The sequence below is a fragment of the Orycteropus afer genome, unplaced genomic scaffold, assembly GCF_000298275.1.
Source record: "Orycteropus afer afer isolate SDZICR_OR568_19922 unplaced genomic scaffold, OryAfe1.0 scaffold00432, whole genome shotgun sequence".
In the NCBI taxonomy this organism is placed as follows: domain Eukaryota; kingdom Metazoa; phylum Chordata; class Mammalia; order Tubulidentata; family Orycteropodidae; genus Orycteropus; species Orycteropus afer.
In genome coordinates, this window is record NW_006922019.1 from 1993847 (window position 1) to 2018130 (window position 24284).

At 39.4% G+C, this 24284-nt stretch overlaps 1 protein-coding gene across 1 annotated transcript in view; it reads right to left on the reverse strand.

Moving 5' to 3' along the window:
- Positions 1 to 24284, reverse strand: part of ATG7 (autophagy related 7) — a 345292-nt gene that overhangs the window by 276720 nt on the left and 44288 nt on the right. Inside the window, exons 7-10 of the mRNA XM_042782730.1 lie at positions 12964 to 13067; positions 11835 to 11956; positions 4022 to 4112; positions 2968 to 3112 (exon numbers count right to left, since the gene is read on the reverse strand). Coding sequence (XP_042638664.1) covers positions 2968 to 3112; positions 4022 to 4112; positions 11835 to 11956; positions 12964 to 13067 — 462 coding nt within the window. The remainder of the gene's footprint in view (positions 1 to 2967; positions 3113 to 4021; positions 4113 to 11834; positions 11957 to 12963; positions 13068 to 24284) is intronic.

A 24284-nucleotide genomic window follows, 5' to 3' on the forward strand; every position in this document is an offset into this window, starting at 1 on the left:
TGAAGGAATCCCTTCGTTTTATAAATGTGGAAAGTGACACTCAGAAAAGATCAGTGATCTGCCTCAGGTCATTCATCTGGTTCATGGTAGAGACAGAATAAAAATGCCTACCTTTTTCGGGGGGGCAGGGAATACCTTAGTAGACTATAAGTAAACATAGTGATCCAGTGACCCAAGAGAAGCCCTACATAACTGTCTACAAACCTAAGATTCTATTTGCTCTCACATTTCAATATCCTTCCATTAGGGACTTTGAGACTCAATTAGGCTGATGATTCCTGTGAGAAAGTCAATAAAGACCCCTTTTTGTAAGTGTACATGAGCTAAGAAGTTTGTAATATAGGATTGCTATGAGTCAGAATCTAGTCAATGCCAGTGGGTAAGCACTTTACAATGGAGGGGAAATAAAAGTGTGGACAATCTAAAAGTGACTTACGCATAGTTTGGGGATACTGATTTCTTAAGTATTTTTGCATTCCTTAAGCAATTGGTGAGTGGATAGCAAAGGAAAGCAATCTGGGAACATGCCAGGTAGTGGATAGAAAGCCAGATAAATTTAAAACATGCCATAGGTTTGTCACATGCAGGTGGACTTCCACACTTAACTTTTGGCCTCCTGGAATGCTACACAGTTAAATGGCTAATCTGCAAAGATTAAAGAAAATTACAATACTCAGTGCTGGTGAGGATGTGACAGTAAAAAAGCTATCTTACTGGCTGAAAGGATAAACTGGTATATTCTTCTAGAAAATAATTTGACAATTTGCTTCTAGAATTTAAGTGTTCATATCCTTTGATCTATTTCCAGCAATCTATCCTAATGAAATAACTTGAAATGCTGACAAAAACTAAACCACAAAAATGTTCTTTGCAATATATTTATAATTATAAAAAAATTGGGAATGATGCTGATGCCTAACATTAGGGGAATGTTTTGGTAAATTATGTTTCATCCTATAAGAAGGCATATTCTACAGCCAGTAAAAATGTTTTATAGACATAATTTATAATGACAGAGGAAAATGTTTACAATGTTAACTGATAACAGCAAGGGAAATAATTATTACATATCAAATAAGATGTAGAAATATACATGGAACAAACACTGGAAAGAAATAAGCAAAAAAGGGAACAGTGACAGTTTCTCAGGGGTAGAAAAAGAGTTGCCTTCTTTTCCTGATTTATAACTTTTAGACAGGCAGTCCTTGGTCACAAAAGAGATCCATTCCTAACTGTGTCTTTAAGAATTTGTAGGTAAATTGGAATAGCTGCATATGGTTCTTATTTGGTCTTCCTTTAGTGCAAGAGAAAGCAGCTCTGGTGGCATAGTGGATAAGGCATTTGGCTGCTAACCAGAAGGTCAGAGGTTCAAACCCACCAGCCACTCCGTAGAAGGAAAATAGAGTGATCTACCTCCGTAAAGATGTATAGCCTTGGATACCCAATAGGGGTCACTATGAGTCAGAATCGACTCAACAGCAGTGAGTTTGATTTTTTTTTTGGTTCATTTACAAAAATAAATTCTACACTGATAAAGATCTAAACATAGAAAACAAAAGTTCTGTAAACCATAAAAGAAAAGAGTGATACTTTCAATAACATAAAAATTTAAAACCTGTGTATGGTTAACTCAAAAAAACCAATCCAAATTCACTGCCATCAAGTTGATTCTGGCTCACAGCAAGCGCCACTGGGTTTCCAAGGTGGTAAATCTTTAAGGAAGTAGATTACCCCATCTTCCTTCTGAGGGAGCAGCTGGTGGGCTTGAACCACCAACCTTCTGGTTAGCAGTCAAAATACCTTAGGCACTGTGCCACCAGAGCTCCTTTGCATATGGCTAAAAGTACCTTAAATAAATTGAGGAAAATATTTGCATCATATTATAGAAAAAAGGTTAACATCTATGATTAAAAAAAAAAAAAAAGCATGCCAAATCATAAAATAAAAGAAATACAACCCAAAGTACATGAATAAATAAAATTCACAAAAGAAAAAAAAGAAAACACTTACCCTCACTAATTATAGAAATTTAAATTATAATAATGAAATATTACTCTTTAATCAACTGCATTGACAGATACTAAAACGTTGATAGTATTCAATTTAGCAAATGGGTAGGAGGAAGTTCTGTGACATGTTTCTAAGAGTATAATGTTCTTAAAAGGTAATTTAGTTAGAAAAATATACATACATAAATTATATATTCTTTCTAACAGGTATGAAGAGATACAAGTATAAAAATGTCCGTTTCATCATAGTCTCTAATATAAAAAAAATGGAAAATACCCTAAAATTGATTAAACAAATTGAGGACACAGCCATATAAGATAATAATATGTACATATAGTATGGTAGATATCCACAATTATTTTTCTTAAGTTAATAACAAAAGCCTGTTATAAACAATATGCAGAGTGTGATTTAATTTTTATAAGTATAAATAAATAACAAAGGCAACAAATTTCTCTCTGCATATTTGTATATGCCTACAAAAACGTCTGGGAAAGATATAATGCATACTAATCTATGAAGATGGTTAATTCTGGGAATTAATATTTTGGATAGGGATGCAGTTGTTGTTGTTATGTGTTGTAGAGTCGGACCCGACTCATAGTGACCCCTCCTTGGGTTTCCAAGGAAGTATCACTATGGAAGTAGATTGCCCCATCTTCCTTCCGAGGAGTGGCTGGTGGGTTTGAACCACCATCCTTCTGGTTAGCAGTCAAGTGCCTTAGGCACTACACTACCAGAGTTGCAGGGGAGAGTATATATTCCTGTATTGATTGAATTTTTGTAATAAAAGCATGTATTACTTTTATAATTGGAATGATACTGAGAAAAGAAGGAAAGGAGTGAGGGAGGAAAGGAAAGAGGGCAGGGAAGGGTGAATCTGGGAGAGTGGAGGCAATCATGTAAAACAAGAGAAGACACAGCATTGAAGGCACCACGTGGCACCCACCAACTTACCATCAGTGTCCTAGCTACGTTACAACCCAAGGTGCCAGCTCCAAGCAACAGACATCTGGCAGAAACAACCTTATCCAAGTCCAAAGTAGGGACCAATCTCCAACACATCAATTTGAGATTTAGATCCACAGATGACTCAGCTAACCTAGAAAATGAAAGAATTGTTTATTTATTCAGCCATTCATTCACTGATAGCCCAATCTTGTCTTCAAACAGGAAACAAATCATGAGGAAATTGGGATCAAAGGGAAAATAGGATGAAGCTTGAGGTTATACAGAGAGGAGAGACTGCTCCCAAATTGCATGCCATTCTGTACAGCTGTGTGCTGTAAGTCGATTCTGACTCACAGTGACCCTATAGAATAGAGAATTGTCCCACTAGGCTGGAATATTTACAGGGCAGATCACCAGGTCTTTTCTCTTAAGGAATGGCTGATAGACATTTGGTAAGCAGCCCAGTGCATGCCATTATAGTTCTCAGCAATTGTTAGTGGAAGGCTACACATCTGATACTGCAATTCTGTAAGCCAAAGTGAAAAGGGAAGGATGATCAACCTTAAGAGCCAGAGTGTCATGAATGATAACACACCAGCTGCTTAAGAGGAGACTTTTTTCCTAATACTAAAAACTGAGATATTCCTTCCACGCCTCTTTAATAACAGGTGCATTTACATCCTCCCTTAAATACAGTACTGCTTTCTGTGAACTACTCCTGATCACGTCTTTGAGTTGTAGCCCAACAACACAAAGTTAAAGGCAGTGGGTGAGGACTAAAAGGTGCTGTAGGCATACAGGTCCAAGAGTTTGAGCTTGAAGCAAGAACAAAATTGAGAATGTCTAGAACAGATGAACCATGTGTCCTTTAGGAAATCCATCATGAATATTCATTATCGCAACCAAATTTAAAGTCAGAATTAGGTAGCAACGAATAGGATAACTCTCAGTGTCAGTAATGGCTCCCCCTGGAATTTGGCGATACAGTCGTTCTGACAAAACCTGGTGTGAGTCCTGGTTACAAAAAGCCCCAATGTGGAAAACAGCTTTCCAAGTGTACCTTTTAGGGTCCATGCATTCACTGAGGTTCACCATCCTTGGTCCCATGCCTCCTTTCTGGTTCTTTTCCCACCCGACTGCTTTGGGACAATCTTAAGGCAAATAAAACAATAATTTTCATGAAAAAGGGAAGAATAAAAACAAGCAAATCAGAAAGCTTACATTAAAAAGATGAACATTCGCAATGACCCATGCATCGATAAGCTTTCCATTTCTTTCTTTCTCAGAGTCTAGCAGGCCTGAATTTCTCTGCACTTGCCACAGTTGCTCCTCCCCATCTATCTTTGCAGGCCATTAAACATGAGTACAGTCTTCTTGTAGAACAAACCAAACCAAACACACTGCCAGCAAGTTGATTCCGACTCAAAGCAATCCTACAGAACAGAGTAGAACCACCCCATTGGGTGTCCAAGGCTATAAATCTTTACAGAAGCAGACTGCCACATCTTTCTCCCACTGAGAGCTTTAACCACTGTGAAACCAGGGCCCGTTCTTCTTGTAGAGGGGCTTCTGGAAGAGCCCTCAACTCTGGCCCAAGGTGCCTCAACTGCAATTACCAGAAGTTGCTCAAAAAAAGATAATCATGTTTGGGGTAGGTATAAGACAAGCCATTGTGACAACAACATACCTTTTCTGAAGTTCCTACTGGGATCTGGAACTTGTGAATTCAGCAGGTCCCTTTTGTCTCCATCTTTACCATGTCCCTCTGGCCAGCTTCACAACTCCTTCATTGTGTACCTGTGTGACTGCCCCCCTATTAAATTGGCCTCTCCTTTAAGCTCATCCTTGTCCATTCAAACTTTCTCTAACTTACCCTTTCTTCTCTGACCTCTCTCTTAAGTCCTATTTATGGTAGGCGCTCCGGAGGCACAGTGCTTAAAGCATTGACTGCTAACCAGAAGGTTGGCAGTTCAAACCCACCAGCCACTCCACAGAAGGAAGACTGGGCAATCTACTTCCATAAAGATTTATCGCCTCAGAAACCCAAAGGGGGTCGCTATGAGTTGGAATCGACTCGATGGCAGTGAGTTTGGGTTTTTTCATGGGAGCCTCAAAGAGCCCTCGTGGTGTAACGGTTAAGTGTCCAGCTGCTAACTGAAAGGTCAGTGGTTCGATCCCACCAGCAGCTCCATGGGAGAAAAGACCTAGGATCTGCTTCCATAAAGATTGCATCCTAGGAAACCCTATGGGGTAGTTCTGCTCTGCCATGTAAGGTCACTATGAGTAGGAATCAACTCGATGCCACAAAACAACAATGGTAGCCTCTGTAACTCCAATTCCAGCAGAAACTAAGGATTCTGTGGCTAAATATGCTAGAAAAATGCTTCTCTATATTCTCTCTCCACCCCGACCCCTACCCAAATCCGGAGATTCGTATTGCATATAAGGAAGAAAAACACTCTGAGAAGCCTGCAGTAAAGAAACAGTTTATTTGGCTTTGGGTTTCCCAAACTCACTTGGCTCTCTGTATCTGCTTTGCTCTATAATTAATATTTCATGAGACACAGGTAAAAGCTGTTCTATTTTCTCATTGAAAAAAATGTCTTAAAAAAAATCTCAATTGCTTTGTGGAATACTCCTGACACCTCCCCTCCTTAACTGAAACCTCACTCTTCTTGGTGAGATCAAGGCCATATAAATCTTCTTAATGGAGTCTCTCACTCTCTCACACTCCCTACATCTCAGAATCTCTCTCTCTCCTTTTCTCATTGAATCTCCACTGCTCACATTAAAACCTCAACTCCTTAGCAGGGAAATTTAGCTGCTGTTTCATTTAGCCACAACTTACCCTTCTAGTAAAACCTCCAGTATTTATAGGAAGAGAAACCTCTTGACTTAAAATTAAGATATACAGGACTGTTTGCCTCCAAACTGAATGCTTGACTACTTTTGTACACTGGTTTTGTTTGGCCAGTTTCCTATTTTTAGCTTTCTATCAACATCTTTATTATTCTTTCCTCGGAACATTTTAGTTTTTTTTTTTTTTTTTTTAAATAGTATTGCTCAATATAATTCTGGAACTTATAAGGTGCTGATTTTATTTAAATAATCTTTTCTTTCTGGAGTAGAATGGCCAACTGGGAACCATGAGCTAATTATCTTTGAAAACACCTCAAGGCCCTAATTTGGCCGGGGTGTCATTCACACCAAGAAACCAGAATATAAATGTCTCTTCCCCATTTTGAGCTCAGGCACCTGATGTGGTCCTTTTTATAATATGAAAAATTAAAACTAAAATAATAGATTTCAGTTATTAAAGAGTTTAAGATTTGGATATTCTTTTTCTGGGGAAACCTACAATTTTATCAATGATGAAAAAAAAATACTCTATTTGACAATAATTTTTAATCTACCACATCTGCCTCCACAGAATCCACACCCATAAAATATACTCCAATTAAATGAGTCTGTCATTTTGTCATACTGTGCTGGTTAACATGTTGCTGTAATGTTGGAATCTATGCTACTGGTATTTCACATACCAGGAGAGTCATCCCTAGTGGACAGGTTTCACTGGAGCTTCTAGACTAAGACAGACAGGACAGAAAGGCCTGGCAATTTATTTTTGAAAATATGCCAATGAATACCCTATATATCACAACAGACTACTGCCCAATACAGTGCTAGAAGGTGAGCCCGCTAGGTTGGAAAGCACTCAAAATACAGTGGCTGCAACAATGGACTTGAACAGACCAATCAATGATTGTGAAGATGGCTGAGGACTGGACTACATTTTGTTCTGTTAAACATCAAGTTGCTATAAGTTAAAGATGAGTCAGAGCTGACTCAGAGCTGTGTGTGAGTTGTGTGTGGCCACTGCAATGAATTATCAAACCCAGCAGAGAAATAGAGAGTGCCGTGGGAGGGACAGTTGGTGTCATAACTGGTAGGAAGGTTAAAGGGTAGAAGTATGTCTGATCTATGCCTCACAGAAATCAGGCTTGGGCTGTTGATCTTGATTGTCCTCCCCTCTTGAGAAGTTAGAGAAGGTCAGATGCTACTGCGCCCGTGCTATTTTTACACCTTGGCTTCATTATGAGGGAGCAAAAGAAGATGTAATATATTTAAAATATTTCTTATCTGAACTACCCTTGCAATTATGGGATATCCTAGAAATACTAAAAAGTGCTACCATACTAATACCTTCAGTTCACATTATTATACAATTGAGTTCCTAAATAAAGTTTTATTTATATCTCACGGGGAAAAACTTAACTTATATGACTAAAAGGAAATTTGCCTTTCTTAAACTAATCTATCGCCAGGAACTCTGGTAGCATAGTGGCTAAGGCACTTGACTGCTAACCAGAAGGCTGGAGGTTCAAACCCACCAGCCACTCCTTGGAAGGAAGATGGGGCAATCTACTTCCGTAGTGATACTGTCTCGGAAACCCAAGGAGGGGTCGCTATGAGTTGGGTCCAACTCGACGGCACATAACAACAACAACAACAAACTAATCTATCAGGAGCTCTGGTAGCATAGTGCCTAAGGCACTTGACTGCTAACCAGAAGGCTAGTGGTTCAAACCCGCCAGCCATTCCTCAGAAGGAAGGTTGGGCAATCTACTTCCGTGGTGATACCGCCTCAGAAACACAAGGAGGGATCGCTATGAGTTGGGTCTGACTCGACGGCACATAATAACAACAAACTATTCTATATTCAATATGAGTCATAAGGAAGATATATTGAAGGCATCACTGGACAATAGAAAAAAGAGTTTTCTACTCAGGTAACTGGCGGTCAGGCAGCAGACACTGCCTGAGTGGGAAGAGGTCCCTTCTTAACCTCCTGTCCTTGATGTGGTTCTCCTGGTTGCCCAACCTTGAAAAACAGAACCCAATTTTCCCCTAAAAATATTTCTTCATTAAATTTTCATTATTTTTAGTTGCCATTGAGTTAACTCTAACTCAATGGCAACCTGATATATAACAGAAAGAAACACTGTCTAGTCCTCAGCCATCTTCACAATCATTGGTATGCTTGAGTCCATTGTTGCAGCCTATGTGTATTTTGAGTGCCTTCCAACACAGAGGGTTTGTCAGCCTCACAAACTATTAGTTGTATTGTGGGGAGTAAGGAGTAAGAGTAACTCAGCAACTATACCATAAAAGTGGAAAGGAAACACCCTCCCCCATAGGGTGAGAGAGAGAGACGAGACACATTGCCGTCAAGTCACATCCGACTCACATAGAACCCTCCTTGGGTTTCCAGGCAGTATCTCTATGAAAGTAGTTTGCTCAACCTTCCTTCCAAGGAGTGGCTGCTGGGTTTGAATTGTCAGCCTTCTGGTTAGCAGTCAAATGCCCTAGGCACTACACCACCAGAGCGCCTCCATAGGGTAGATGGAGGAATTAAACAAGAAACACATGGAAGGTACCTAGTGGCCTGCCTGGAATAGACCAGGCATTCACTAGTTGCTACACTCACCTCATCCCTCTAAAACTAATTTTAAGTTGTAGTTTGATAAAACAAAGGTGCATCAAGTAAGTTACCATTATAACCAAACCAAACAATAATATTAGTTCTGATTCATAGCAACCCTGCAGGACAGAACAGAACTCCCCCACGAAGTTTCCAAGGCTGTAATCTTTACAGAAGCAGACTATGTCATCTTTCTCCCATGGAGTGGCTGGTGGGTTCAAACCTCTGACATTTTGGTTAGCAGTTGAGTTTTTTAACCACCACGTCACCAGGGCTGATTTGTTGTTGTCATTAGGCACCATTGAGTCAGTTCTGATTCATAGCGGCCCCATGCACAACAGCATGAAACACTGCCCGGTCCTGTGCCATTCTCACAATGGTTACTATGCTTGAGCCCATCGTTGCAGTCACCATCTCAGGACTCTTTTTTTGTTGTTGTTGTTATTTGCCATTGAGTCGGACTGACTCATAGCAATCCCTCCTTGGGTTTCCTAGGCAGTATCTCTACGGAAGTACATTGCCCAACTTTCCTTCAGAGGAATGGCTGATGGGTTTTAGTTAACGTTATACAGAAGCTATTTTAGAATATGCCAGAAGAGGGTGCTAAATCAAATGCAAATATCTAAAGCAGAAAGGCAATGGACATATGGTTCTCAACTAAAAAGCAAGCATCTCATCCTCTGACTGACCAAATAATCTGTCAATCATTCTGAGAAGTCTAGAAATATAAAAACTTATAAAATGTCATCAGAGCCAATCCTAAATCCTTTTGACTTTTGCACTCTAAAAATGATATCTCAGGATAGATTTAACACTCTATGTGAAAGTACTTCAAAAAGTATATATGTCACAGAAATCTTAGAGATTACTTTGGGATGGGATGTCTTAGAACAGTCATAGGTGTGGGAGGAACACTGGGCTTTGAATGAGATAGGAAATAAATTAATATAAATGAACATTTACTACGGACCTGTAACAAGCCAGACATTGCATTCTGTCTTTTACAGAGAACACAGATTCCTTATAAGGAATAACCCATGAGATAGGTATTATTATCCTCATTTTACTGAAACTTGAGTATGCCTCTGTGACATATAAATAAATAAATAAATAAATAAATAAATAAATAAATAAATAAATAAATATATATATATATATATATACATACACACACACATACATACACATACATACATACATACATATAGGAGCTCCGGTAGCGCAGTGCCTAAGGCACTTGACTGCTAACCAGAACGCTGGCAGTTCAAACCCACCAGCCACTCCTTGGAAGGAAGGTTGGGCAATCTACTTCCATAGTGATGCCACCATGGAAACCCAAGGAGGGGTCGCTATGAGTTGGGTCCAACCCAACGGCACATACAACAACATATACATATAAATCAGTATGTATGTATGTGTGTGTGTGTGTTGTTGTCATTGTCAGGTGTTGTCGAGTCGTCTCTGACTCATAGCGACTCTATGCATAGCAGAATGAAACACTGCCCGGTCCTGTGCCAGCCTCACGGTCCTGTGCCAGCCTCACGATCCTTGCTATTCTTGAGCCCATCCTTGCATCCACTCTGTCAATCCATCTTGTTAAGGGCTTTCCCCTTCTTTGTTGACCCTCCACCTTACCAAGCATAATATCATTCTCCAGGAAATGGTTCCTTCTGACAACACGACCAAAGTAGGTGAGATGAAGTCTGATCATTCTCACTTCCAAAGAGCATTCTGGTTGTACTTCCTCCAGGACAGATTTGTTAGTCCTTTTAGTAGACCATGGTACTCACAGCATTCTTCTCCAACACCACAACTCAAAAGCACCAGATATATATATATGTTGTTGTTGTTGTTATGTGCCATCGAGTCAGACCCGACTCATAACAACCCCTTCTTGGGTTTCTGAGACAGTATCACTATGGAAGTAGATTGCCCAACCTTTCTTTCCAAGGAGTGGCTGGTGGGTTTGAACCGCCAGCCTTCTGGTTAGCAGTTAAGTGCCTTAGCCACTATGCTACCAGAGCTCCCAATATATATATATATATGTGTGTGTATACACACACAAGGAGCCCTGGTAGCATAGTGCCTAAGGCACTTGACTGCTCACCAGAAGGCTGGTGGTTCAAACCCACCAGCCACTCTTCGGAAGGAAGGTTGGGCAATCCTACTTCCGTAGTGATACTGCCTCGGAAACCCAAGGAGGGGTCGCTATGAGTCGGGGCCGACTCGATGGCAAACAACAACAACAACACACACACACACACACACACACGTATATATATGTCCCTGGACAGTTAATCGCTGAATTATTAACCAAAAGATTTGCATTTCAAACCCACTCAGAGGTGCCTCCAAAGGCAGGCCTAATGATCTGCTTCCAAGACTACAGCCTTGGAAACCCTATGGAGCTGTTCCTCTCTGCACACATGGGGTCACTATGAGTCAGATCAACTCAATAGCAACTAGTAACAATACATATACACACACACACATATATACACATACACAAGTGTATATATAGACACACACACCAAAGAAAGAAAACAATTGCCATTGATTTCAATTTATGGATACTCCATGCGTGCCAAAGTAGAACTGCTCACAAGGTTTTCAAGGTTGTGACCTTTCAGAAGCAGATTGTCAGGCTTTTCTTCCATGGTACATCTGGGTGGCCTCACACATATGTATACCTCACTCACTGTCATCAAGTCGGTCCTGACTCATAGTGACTTCTCCTTAGGTTTCCAAGGCAGTGTCTCTACAGAAGTAGACTACCCAGTCTTCCTTCCAAGAAGTGGCTGGTGGGTTTGAACCACCAGCCTTCTGGTTAGCAGTCAAATGCCTTAGGCACTATGCCACCAGAACTCCTTGCATATATCTATGTATCTAAAATATCTCCAGCCTAAGTTCCTAAATTATAAAATGAGGATAACAGCTAATGTTTACTACACCAGGATCAAATAATAAATGCAAAATGTGGAAGAAGAAATGGCACTTTTTGCTGAGTGGATTACTATATAGAGAACAGAATCATATACAACATTTAAGTATGTAATAAATAAATATTTAAGTGCATTAATATTTCATTCTCCCTTTAAGAAAGGATAGGAACAAAGATTTTTATGTTAAATAAAAACAAAACCTAAGGGGAAAAAAATCCTCAAAAATGAAAAAAACTGCCTGAAGAAAACGTTCAGCTGACAATCTTTGCCATTTTTCCCACATAAATAGCAGTGAGTGCCTTCTGTTCAAAGGAGGTGTTCTTGTTGGCAAAGAGGCAGGCGTTGCACTTCCTCCCTCTCCTTTACTGTGAGGGGCTAAAAAGAAACTAAACCTGATTTGGTTTGTGATAAGTGATAATTACGTGCATTCTCAAAGACCAGCGAATTACCTGGGCTAAACGCCATTTCTGGAAGCTTCACTTCAAAGATGATGCTGTGGGCAATGTCTCTCACCCCCTGCATGGTACGGTCCCGGAAGCAGACCACCTCCACAGACTGCAATCGGCTACTCCTGTGGTCATGCCCCAGGTTTTGGGTTTTGTTTTTTTAAGGAAGAAAAAAAAAGAGCTCACATCAGAGCTTCATCAAATCCAACTGGACAGAATTCAATTCCTTTTAAATTATGCCTCTCTGGCACCCTCCAGGAATAGTTTTAATATTTGACAGACTTTTAATATATCCCTACAGGCTTCCATGTCCAAGTATTTAGAGGCTGCAAATGGAATTGGCCCTGATTTCTTTCTAGGTGAATTTTACATAACAGTCAGTAACTAGGAAGCCCACCTGGATGAGTAGATATACAGTATTCTCCCTCTGGGGACAAACTGTAATTTATCTCTTTCAATTCTTTTAAGTAAACATTTTTACCACACAGAGAACACACAAATACTAAGTAAAAAGGAGTTGTCTCATGCATCATCCCAGCCACTAATCACCCCCCTTCAGAGTAACTTCTACTCTAACTTCTGAACCCATACGTTACTTTTACCTGTTTCTTAACTTTTGATTTAAATGGCATCATAGAGTCTGTAAGCCCAGCTTATTTCTCTCAACAGTGTGTCTTAGGAATTCATTCATAGTGACACATGTATTAATATAGCAGTCCATTGTAACGAATACACCACAACTTACTATCCATTTCATTACTGATGGACATCTGGATTATTATCAGTTTTCAGATATTATGAACAATGCTGCTATCAGTATTTTAGTACATGTGTTTTGGTTGTATCGACATATACATTTCTGTGGGTCATATACCTCAGAGTAAAACCTCTGAGCCACAGCTGTTTTTATATTTGATGGATACTGCCAAACAGTTTTCCAGCAGTTTGAGAGTTCCAATTGCTCCACATTTTTAACAATTCTTGGTACTGTCATATTTTAAAGTCTTATTGGAGGGTATATAGCCATATCTCATTATTACTTTATTTTTATTTCCTATGAAAAAAATACATTTGAGAGAACAGAGATATAGACATAGGCAGACACATTGTCAAATAATATACAGACACACACACACACTGTAAATACCATCTGTGGGCTGTTAGGACCAAAAAATTCCTCAAAGGCCATCCAGGGTACTGGGCTAAGTTACAGGGATCATATACACCAACTGTTATCTGTGAACAGAAAAGACTTTCAGAGTGAGCCAAGAATCATGTCAGATTCAAAACATAGACATTGCTATACTTCCTTGTCCCATTTTATGATGTTTTACAAAGCATTCACAGTTAGACACTTAGTGAAGGACTAAAGGGAAGAGAAGAAAGCAAAAAGATCTCAACACTGTACAACTTGTCACAGTCAAATTCTTCTCTGGACCCTCTGTGTCTTGCGTTGGGCTTGGCATAGAGTGGGAACTAGATACATTTACAAAGAAGATTGAGAGAAAGATGGGAAAAGGAGGAAGACAATCAACTATCTTCCTTATGTAGAGAAAATCCTCTCTGAAAATACTATAATCTGTGAATTATCGTATTATGTAATAAGAAAATCAAAGAAGGGCCACTACATTGTTAAGTCTACAGTTAGATCAAATTAAAAGGCCAGGCACCCTTAATATTGTTAAAATATATCTGCTCCTTCCTCCACTCCTCCAACTCTGATCTCCATCTGGAAAACTCTTCTCAACTTCAAATACCATTTCTTCAGTGAAAACTTCACAAAGTAGTAGTCACCAACCTTTTGGCTTCCACTGCTCTTTGTACATTATATATAACATTTTTCACTTTTTCTATCCTTTTCCTCTCAGAAGATAATGAGCACCTAATACCCAGATCTTGGTTTCCAAATAATATTGTCCAGGGTTCCTTGGAGAAATGACTGATTCTAGGGCTGAAGCAGGGAAAATACAAGATGAACCTAGAACATGTTCTTATAGTTCTAGAAGTAAGGAAGTGTTCAGAAACCAAAAACATGGGAGTATATCAAAAGATAGGAGCCAACCCTAGAGAGCTCCCAGTGGCCAAAGCTAGAATGATTTCAGTGACAAAATACATAACATACTATTAGATTATAAACAAAGTATGAAATAAATATATGTGAGTTCATCCTGGTACGATAAAGGATTGAATAAAAAATAAATAGAAGTGACTACGCTTCCTTACAAATGAATTCCAAACAATGTAGGCAGATTCCCCCTTTAGAAAGTGAACTTTAATCTTTTCCTCCTTTAAGGTAGGCTGGACTAAGTAACTCACTTCCAAAGAAAAAAAATAGTATCTTTACAGTAGAGAAAGAAATCGGGCAAGCACTAGCTTAACAAAGTGGCCAAGGTCAACTACGCCACTGATATGATGTACTCCTGATATGAGGTGATGACAAAAGTACTCTCTTCACTGCAACTCTTTCTATAAAGACCAATAAGCCCAGTATAATCATGAGAAAAACATTAGATAAACCTGACTTGATGGACATTCTATAAAATACTTGACCAGTAATCCTCAAAACTGCAAAGTCATCAAAAGCAAGGGAAGTTTGAGAAACTGTCAAGGACTAGAGGAAACTAAAGACATGACAACTAGATCCAATGTGGCATCCTGAAGTGGATGCTGGAACAGAAAGATGTTAACAGAAAAACTAGGGAAATCTGAATAAAGTCTGAAGTGTATAATTAATAGTATTGTACTAATTTTGGTTCCTTAGATTTGACAAATGTACATGGTAATGTAAGGTGATGACATTAAAGAAAACAACTGGGTGAGGATATATGGGAACTTGCTATACTAAGCAATTTTCCTGTAAATCTAAAGTTATTCCAAAATAAAGTTTATTTAAAAGAAAGAAGACAATGAGATCTCTGTGATCAGCTCATAGATACAGAGCAGGTACTCAGTGAATGCTTATTTAACAATGGATGGATGGATGGGTGGATAGATGAGTGGCAGAAAGAAAAGAGAGAGGGAGGGAACAAGAGAAGATGGATGGCAGGAGCTCACAGGTTTCCATTAGAGGAGTAAACCAAACCCACTGCCATTGAGTTGATTCTGACTCCATCGGGTTTCCGAGGTGGTAAATCTTTACAGAAGTAAAGTGCCTGGTGGGTTTGAACCACTGCCTGGTCTTCCTTCCATGAAGTGGCTGGTGGGTTTGAACCATCAACCTTCTGGTTAGCAGTCAAATGATTTAGGCACTGTGCTACCAGAGCTCCTTATTATAGGAGTAGTAATGGGTTAAATAGGAGCTCTGGTAGCACAGTGCCTAAGGCATTTGACTGCTAACCAGAAGGCTGGCAGTTCAAACCCACCAGCCACTCCTTGGAAGGAAGATGGGGCAATCTACTTCTGTAGTGATACTGCCTCGGAAACCCAAGGAGGGGTCGCTATGAGTCAGGTCTGACTCAATGGCACGTAACAACAATGGGTTAAATAAGGAGCTCTGGTGGCGTAGTAGATAAGGCACTTGACTCCTAACTGAAAGGTCAGTGATTCAAACCCAACATCTGCTCTGTGGAAGGAAGATGGGGTGATCTACTTCTGTAAAGATTTATAGCCTTGGAAACACAATGGGGGTCACTATGAGTCAGAAACAACTCAATGGCAGTGAGTTTTGTTTTCAGTTTTTGGTTAAATAAGGAGCTCTTGTGATATGGTGGTTAAGGCATTTGGCTGTTAACTGAGAGGTCGGTGGTTTGAACTCACCAGCCATTCCATGGAAAAAAGACAAGGCAGTCTGCTTCTGTAAAGATTTACAGGGCTAGAAACCCAATGGGGGTCACTATGAGTTGAAATCAACTCAATGGGAATGAGTTTGTTGTTGTTGTTTGAGTGGGTTAAATAAAAATGTGATGATATATTTTTGGTAAATCTAGATTCAGTTAGTTCAGTACGATAACATCAGCCTCAAATTTTCCTTTTTTATTTCCCACACTGTTCAGTGCAGTATCAGTTACAAATCAGATGCTTAATCAATATTTAAAATAGAAAGAAAGAAAAAAAAGGAACCATAATCCCAATATCTATCAACCAGCATTAATAGCTTGGTGTACCATCTCCTATAATATTATTCTTTGCATAAATATATTTTTATTATGGTAAGTTTTAAACAAAATGAGATAAAGCTATAAAAACTTTTTATATCTTTTAGTATATTGTGAACTCTTTTCCATGTTAATAAATGCCAATGAATGTCATTCCAGAACTATTGTTAAAACTAAACTCACTGCCATCGAGTCGGATCTGATTCATAGCAACCCCTCCTTGGGTTTCCAAGGAAGTATCACTACAGAAGTAGATTGCCTTATCTTCCTTCTGTGGAATGGCTGGTAGGTTTGAACTGCCAGTCTTCTGGTTAGCAGTCAAATGCCTTAGGCACTAGGCCACCAGACCAACTATTGCTAGTAGTGGCTAAATGGCATTGCACTGTACCATATCTTTTTTCTTCTGTTGAAAGACAATTAAGTAATAGTCTTCACCATGCTCAATAAAACTCTGAAAATGAATTTTATTATTTTCTTATCAGTTACTGCACTATTTCACAAATATTCTTTAAAAATGTCTGCTGCTTTCTCTATTTAATGAAAAATGTTCTTATTCTTAAAACAAAAGTCTTTTCTGTCTAGAAGCATTGTCCTGTTTTAAATGCAAACAGATAGATTTATATTTAATATAAATAGATTCATATCTATGGTTATCCTTTCAGGAAATACAAGATACCTTCATTTGAGAAGATTTCATTTTCTACTGGGACATAAAACATCATCATCTAGGGAGCTTTTTAAACTATAGATGACAGAGACTATTCTGAGTACCATCCCTTACAAAATAATAAGCTTGGGGAAATTTTTAACATTTCCAGGCCTCACTTTTTATCTGAATCATGGGGAAAACACAATGTTGCAGTGAGAGTTAAATGAGATAATACGAATATTATGTGCCCAGAACCTGCACTATTGTTGTTGTGTGCCATCAAGTCGGTTCTGGCTCACAGTGACCCTATAGGATGTGCGTAGTCATCAATCAACAACAACTACTAACATCGTTACTCATGACTCAGGATCATCTAGCAATCTGTGTTTGTAAAAAGCTCCTGATGCAGAGGGACTGATACACAGGCTTAAATCTGGAAACTCTTAGAGAAGTTGGTCTTATACACAGAAGAAAAATACCCATATCTCTGGGGATACTCTTCATTTATCGCCTGCCAGTTTGTGATGCTGTAGTGGCATGTGTGTTGCTGTGATGCAGGAAGCTATGCCACTGGTATTTCAAATGCCAGCAGGGTCACCCATGCTGAACACATTTCAGTAATGCTTCTAGACTAAGACGGAGTAGGAAGAAAGGCCTGGTGATCTACTTCTGAAAATTAGCCAATGAAAACTCTCTGAAACACAACAGAATATTGTCTGATGCAGTGCTGGCAGCTGAGCCCCTACGTTGAAAGGCACTCAGAATGCACCGTGGCCACAACAATGGACCCAGCATATCAACCACTGTGAAAGTGGAGCAAAACTGGGCAACATTTCACTCAGATGTACATGGGGTTGCCAGGAGTCAGAGCCAACTGGACAGAAACAAACAAGTTTTCATTACCTTAAAAAATCTAGATTGGCTCTACGTCTTCCCACGCCCCTCAAAACTTGGTCCATGCATAGCAGCAGCAGCATCACCTGGGAGCCTGTCAGAAATGCAGAATCACAGGCCTTACCCTAGACCTGCTGTTGTGTGCTGTCGAGTCGATTTCAACTCACAGAGACCCTACAGGACAGAGTTGAACTTCCCTATAGTGTTTCCTAGGATGAAATCTTTATGGGAGCAGATCACTACTAGTGGTTTGAAACTGGCACCTTCTGGGTTAACAGCTGAGTGCTTAACCATTGTGCCACCAGGGCTCCTCACCTTAGGCCTACAATATTGGAATCTGCACTTGAAAAAGAACTCCAGGTGATCTCTATGCTCGCTGAGGGCTGAGGTAGAAGCACTGCTTTGCTCCTCAACTCTCGATTGCAGTGGTTCTCAAATCTGTATGTGCCAGGGAACCACTGGGGAGCTTTAAAAAATGTTGATGCCTGGATCTACCTCCAGAGAGTCTGATTCAATCAGTCGGCTGTGCAGCCTGAACATTAGGATTCTTAAAAGCTCTCTAGGTGATTCAAATCAGGACTTCAAACTGGTTCACTCCAGTTGGAACCCCCCACTGAGAATTTCCATTTCCACCCCAAATATACTGAATCAGAATCTACATTTTAACGAGAGCTCTGGTAGCATAGTGCCTAAGGCACTTGACTGCTAACCAGAAGGCTAGCGGTTCAAACCCACCAGCCACTCCTCTGAAGGAAGATGGGGCAATCTACTTCCGTAATGATACTGCCTTGGAAACCCAAGGAGGGGTCGCTATGAGTCAGGCCTGACTCGACAGCACATAACAACAACAACATAAGAATCACTTGGAGGAATTAAAACACTAGATTCTGATTCAGTGTATCTGAGGTAGAAATGCAAATTCTCAGGGGTAGAGTGGAGGGGAAACCCAGAATGAATCAGTTTGAAGCCCTGATTCAAATGTGCAACCAAGGCAGCAAACCTGAGAGTAGGCAGCAGAGCTTCTCAAAGTATGGTCCACTAGACCATCCATATCAGAATTACGGGGGAAGTCCATTGAACTTGCACTATGCCTCCAACAGCACAGATGTTTCCAAGTACCAATACCCCATGTGTTTAGTGAGCTCCCTACACGATTCTTACATATACTACCAGTTGAGAACAAGCAGCATAGAGTCTGCAAAGGAGAAAACAAGCACTTCCTTAAAATAGGGCTCATTGTGCCTTTTATTTTTCCTTATCATGATTATTTCTTGAATCACTATAATTTCTTTCTTTTTATGATTTTTTTTTCTTTTTTCTTTCTTTTTTTTTTTTATTGTGATCTGGGTGAAGATTTACAGAGCAAATTCACTTTCCATACAGTTCACATACACTTTGTCTCATGACATTTACCACAGTTTACCACAATGCAACAGCTCCCCTCCCACTTCCTCCCCATAGTTACCTCTTCCCTGTGTCCATCCCTCCATGCACTCCTGCCCCTTGAGCTGTCTCCCTGTATATAAGCAATCCTTCTTTCTCCCATGATTGTTCTAAGGAGTGTATCTACCTGAGGTAAATGTTCAACTCATATTCTTGTCTTTTGTTTGGCTGGAAACCACAGGTGTGGGTTCAATTCCAGACCTGAAGGGCAGCTACGGGCCAGAGTCTCAGCAGTTCCACCAGGCTCTATCAGACCAGCAAACCTGGTCCCCCACCCCACTTTTTTTTTTTTTTTGGAATCACTATAATTTCTTGATTCAAAGGCACCATAGATTATTAAATGTATTTTCAAACTGGACTAAAGAAAGAAGGGGAGGAGGGACATCACCACATTAAATATACACAATAATTGTAAGAAATTCCTGATTTTAGGAAAATGAAAACATGAAGAAAAAGCATTTTAGAATGGTGAAAACATAGGATGATTCTTTATCTCTCTCTTGGTGCTCTAAACACTCGGGAAGGGCAGGAGCAGTGTCTCTTACTCATCTTTCCATCCCTAGTACTAAGCACAGTGCCTGATGCTCAGAACATATTTATTGGAAAAAAATGACAGAAGTGATACATTTCTCCAGGTCCCGCTATATGGAGAGCTACCCAGCACACTTGGGCAGGGACCCTGCAACTACAGAGGAAGGGGAGACATCTGACTACCTGAGACCTGGGCCCATGATACAGCATCTCCTAAGTTCCTCTTCTTCCCCTCCCTCCTTTCTCAGCGCTACATGTCCTCCATTAACATATTTCCTCATGGGATTCTCCTGGGTGGGGATGTGGGAGATGGTCTACAAGGATTTCCCATGAGAAGCAAGAGAACTTGGAGAGTAAGATCTCCAGCCTAGGGCTCTCTCTGAATTAGGAAGCTGTCTTCCTTCAGTTCAGCTGGCCACCACTCCCACCACCACTCTTCCATCAGGGACACCTTTATATTTTGTTCTCTTTTGTCAACAATGACAGTCAGTATCTGACAGACAAGCTACATTTATTAATGATTGCTTCAGCTTCACACTCTTATTCAGCAAGGGCATATGCAACTCTATTATCCAGCAAGAAAAGGGGAAATGGGAGAAGTTGACATTTCCACTTCTGTGATATTTCAAACAGTTTACAGGAGGAAAATGGCTCGGTACAGTGAGAAAAAAGCACTGGATGGAGAATCAGCAGGTATGTTTTCTAATTCTGCAGCTACCTGACTTTAAGACCTTGGCAACGTTCCTTTCTCACCTGTAAAATGAAGGGGTGAATCATTTCATCTCAAAGGATTCCTTCTGGCTTAGAATTATTGAACTGTTGTTGTTGTTGCTGTTAGGTGCCACTGAGCTGGCTCTGACTCACAGGGACCCCATGTACAACAGAACGAAACACTGCCTGGTCCTGCGCCAGCCTCACATTCCTTGCTATACCCGAGTCCATTGTTGCAGTCACTGTGTCAATCCATCTCATTGACGGCCTTTCCCTTTTTTGCTGACCCTCTACTTTACCAAGTATGATATCCTTCTCCATAGACTGGTCCCTTCTGACAACATGACCAAAGTAGGTGAGACAAAGTCTGGCCTTTCTCACTTCCAAGGTGTATTCCCTCTGCCCTTCTTCCAGGACAGATTTGTTTGTTCTTCTGGCAGTCCATTGTACTTTCAGTATTCTTCACTAACACCACAACTGAAAAGCATCAATTTTTCTTTGGTATTCCTTATTCATCGCCCAGCTTTCAAATGCATATGAGGCTACTGAAAATACCATGGCTTAGGTTAGAAACACCTTAGTTTTCAAAAAGACATCTGCTCTTCAGCATCTGAATGAGGTCTTTTGCAGCAGATTTGCCCAGTGCAATATGTCATCTGATGTCTTGATGGCTGCTTCCATTGGTGTTGATTGTAGAACCAAGTAATATGAAATCTTTGACAACTTCTATCTTTCCTCCATTTATCGTGATGCTGCTTATTGGTCCAGTTGTGAGGATTTTCATTTTCTTTATTTTGAGGTGTAATCCATATATAGAACACCAAAGAGAAAAAAATCCTATGTAGATTGCAAAGTATCACAAACTATATCGTAGCTCAATCTTATGGGGCATCTATAGGCTATTGGATGAGCTACTTAGGAAGAAGCTAGACAGTATCAATCCAGAAAATGCTATTTGAATAGACATGCTGGGTTTCAGATTCCAAACGTGACTCTATAAGCCTGGCTCTTATCTACTGTCCTGCATCACTTACTCTCCTGTGATCCTGAGCAATTTACTTCTCTATGCTTTATTTTTCTCTTCTATGGAATAAGGTTGACTCTTATAACCTGCACTCAGCACAGAGACTGGATACATAGCAAGCACTCAACAAATGGTAACTATAGCAACAACTTAAATAAATGCTATTTTGCTAACTTCATTGACCTCTTTCTTCAATTTAATCAGTTTCAAGGTTATCTTTTTTTTTAACTGGCAAAGAAAGAAAGGGATAAGTTCTAGTTTATCAAATACTCTCTGGGTCTTTTGTTTTGTCATCTGCAAATGGGTCATTTAGACTAAATGATAAATAATTATATAAATTAGAATGTTATATTAGATAAAAGTGGATGTCTAATTTCAAAGAGCAAGCATATGTCTGACACTAAGTGCAAGGCAATGAGGTAGGGAGGTGGTGAGGGAAAAAAAAAAAAAAAATTGTTGTGCACAAAAGACCAGGAATCCATTTCTTAGAGCAACCTGACCTAACATAAGCTACAGAGCAAAAATGGTCTACTAAAGAGGAAAATCTATCATTTACCCATAAAGGGAGGTCAGCTTGGCAATCTTTCAATGTCACTCTCCTACCCATAAAAGGCAGGAGTGAGTATAATAGGCAAGCATCAAGACAGGAAAAGGACAGAATGCATTTGACAGAGAGGTGCACATAATTTAATCTTTCTTTGATGATTCAAAGGTGACTCCAAAATCTTTAAGTGCTTTGGGAACCAAACAAAGAACCTCAATCATTTTAAGAATTAGTTGACACAATGCTAGGTAAGCCAGCTTATATGGGTAAACAGAAAACATAATTTTAACGACATTCAGAAATAATCCTTGGCTAAAAGTTCTGGGTTCTGGTACGAGCTTTGCCATAAAATCATTGTGTGAACTTGGACAATTCACTTTCTCTTATAATACAAATCAGCAGCAAGAAGCAACAGAAAATTGGAAAAAGAAATTTGTATAGCTCGTTTATGAAATCAATGTTCCATTCTCCTTGGCTGAAAGCATATAACTCATTGAAGCAGTCCAGTCATGATCTGGCTACAGCCCATCAAACAATTTGCTGAAAATGTACAATAGAAAAGAAAAACCTGTTATTGGATTGATTCAGACTCACAGTGACCCTATAAGACAGGGTAGAACTGCCTCATAGGGTTTCCAAGGCTGAAATTCTTAATGGAAGCAGACTGACTCATCTTTCTGCTGTGGAATGGGTGGTGGGTTCAAACCACTGACCTTTTGGTTAGCAGCCAAATGCTTTAACCAGCATGCCACCAGAACTCCTTTGTAAAAAAAGAAAAGAAGGCAAAACTATTAACTTGAGTGTCTTCAGCTGGAGAAATTTCCATAAGGAATCCATAAAGCATGCTTCTCTGGCAAATCTTTATCACCAGGCACTTGATGCAGATTACGTATTTTTAAAGTATGGAGAAAAATCCAAATATCTAATGCACTGCAATGGCACAGACAGCTGCCAGGATGCAAAGAAATCATTAAGTGAAGAAAAAGCCCAGCTAATAGCGTACAAATTGTTGTTCCTTTGCCATCGCTCTGCTAAAGATTTTAAAGCCCCAGAATTAAAGGCTAATGTTGAAATTGAAAAGAACATTTCCCAAACATCCAATCTTCAGTAACTGCTCTGGAGGAAATGGAGAAACCAAGCAAGTTTTCCCAAAAGCTTCACAATGATATAACGAGATGGGCTGTTTTTTTTTTAATGTAATGACAGAACTGACCTGAAAGACAATTTGTTGCAGCAATGCAGTGCCACTGTGATGAAATAAATGGAATCAACTTTCATTGAGGAAAATAAAGCTTATACAAGACTCATTTTCAACTTAAATGTGTAAAACTGTCTAACATCCAATGATGATAAGGGCACAGAGTTGGCAGGAGAGGAAATGGGCACAGTTTTGGTGCAACATGGATTAGAAGCAGAGATGCGCTCAAGTCAGCTGATTACAGGCCGGTTAAGAGTCCACTGTCGGTATCTCTTCTCCACTCCACGTTCTCAGACTTCACATTGGTAGCTTAAAATTGGCCATGGTGGGAATAATCAAACTATGGAAATATACAAACACTATAAATCAAGGCTTCCCCTTCCTCTTAGTGCCAATAGTTGGTTGTTAAACATTCACCAGCACCATTGATTATAAACTTTAAAATGATGGAACTCTTTAACCTAGTGACTCTTCATCTAGAAATCTTTTTTAATGACAAAATTCAAAATATGGAATGGAGGGAAGGGATTTTATACAAAAATGCTCCTGATGGTGAAGAAATATGAAAACCTGTGTGTAAAAAAAACTCATAAAATACACTATCATCTATCCATTAAAAAGTATGCTTATGTATCATTAATTGTGCTTAATTTTTGAAGAAGTGTGGGTGCTGACTAGAAGAAGTATCAAAAATATGCTGAGGATTATTTTGATACCAATATTTATTTTAAAAGATGAGGAAGGCAGGAGATGGATTTCTATCAAAAGCAGTTATTTTATGTTGTTACCTGTAATAGACATGGTAAATATTTATCTACAGTCATTGATTAGGTTTAAAGAAAGCCAACAAAAAGGAAAAAAGGTGAAATGTTTATACAGAATGTAATATTTTTATGCTAAAATGCTATATAAAAAAAATAAAATATACAGTCATGCATTGCTTAACCGCCACAAAATGTTCTGTGACATAGGACGTTACATGATTTGGATGCCATGCAAAAACCATATGACATATGAGCAGTCCCCAGATTACAAATGAGTTCTGTTCCTAAATCCATCTTTAAGTCGAATTTGTACTTTAAGTCAAATTGTACTTCATACCTAATGTCAGTTAGTCAAATGTCTGTCTTAGTATATACTATATAATGTATCTTTCTATGCATAAAAAAATTAAATAAACACTTCCAGATACACTAAAACACATTTAACATAATAATACAGTAATAATGTTTTGACGTGTATCACAAAGTAGCACCCATTTGTTATTATAAACCATTGTATGTACCTCAAATTTTTAATATAACAGGCTTTACAGGGGTTGGGACCACAGAAGTATATGTGAGTTCAGATGTTGCCCAAAGAGGC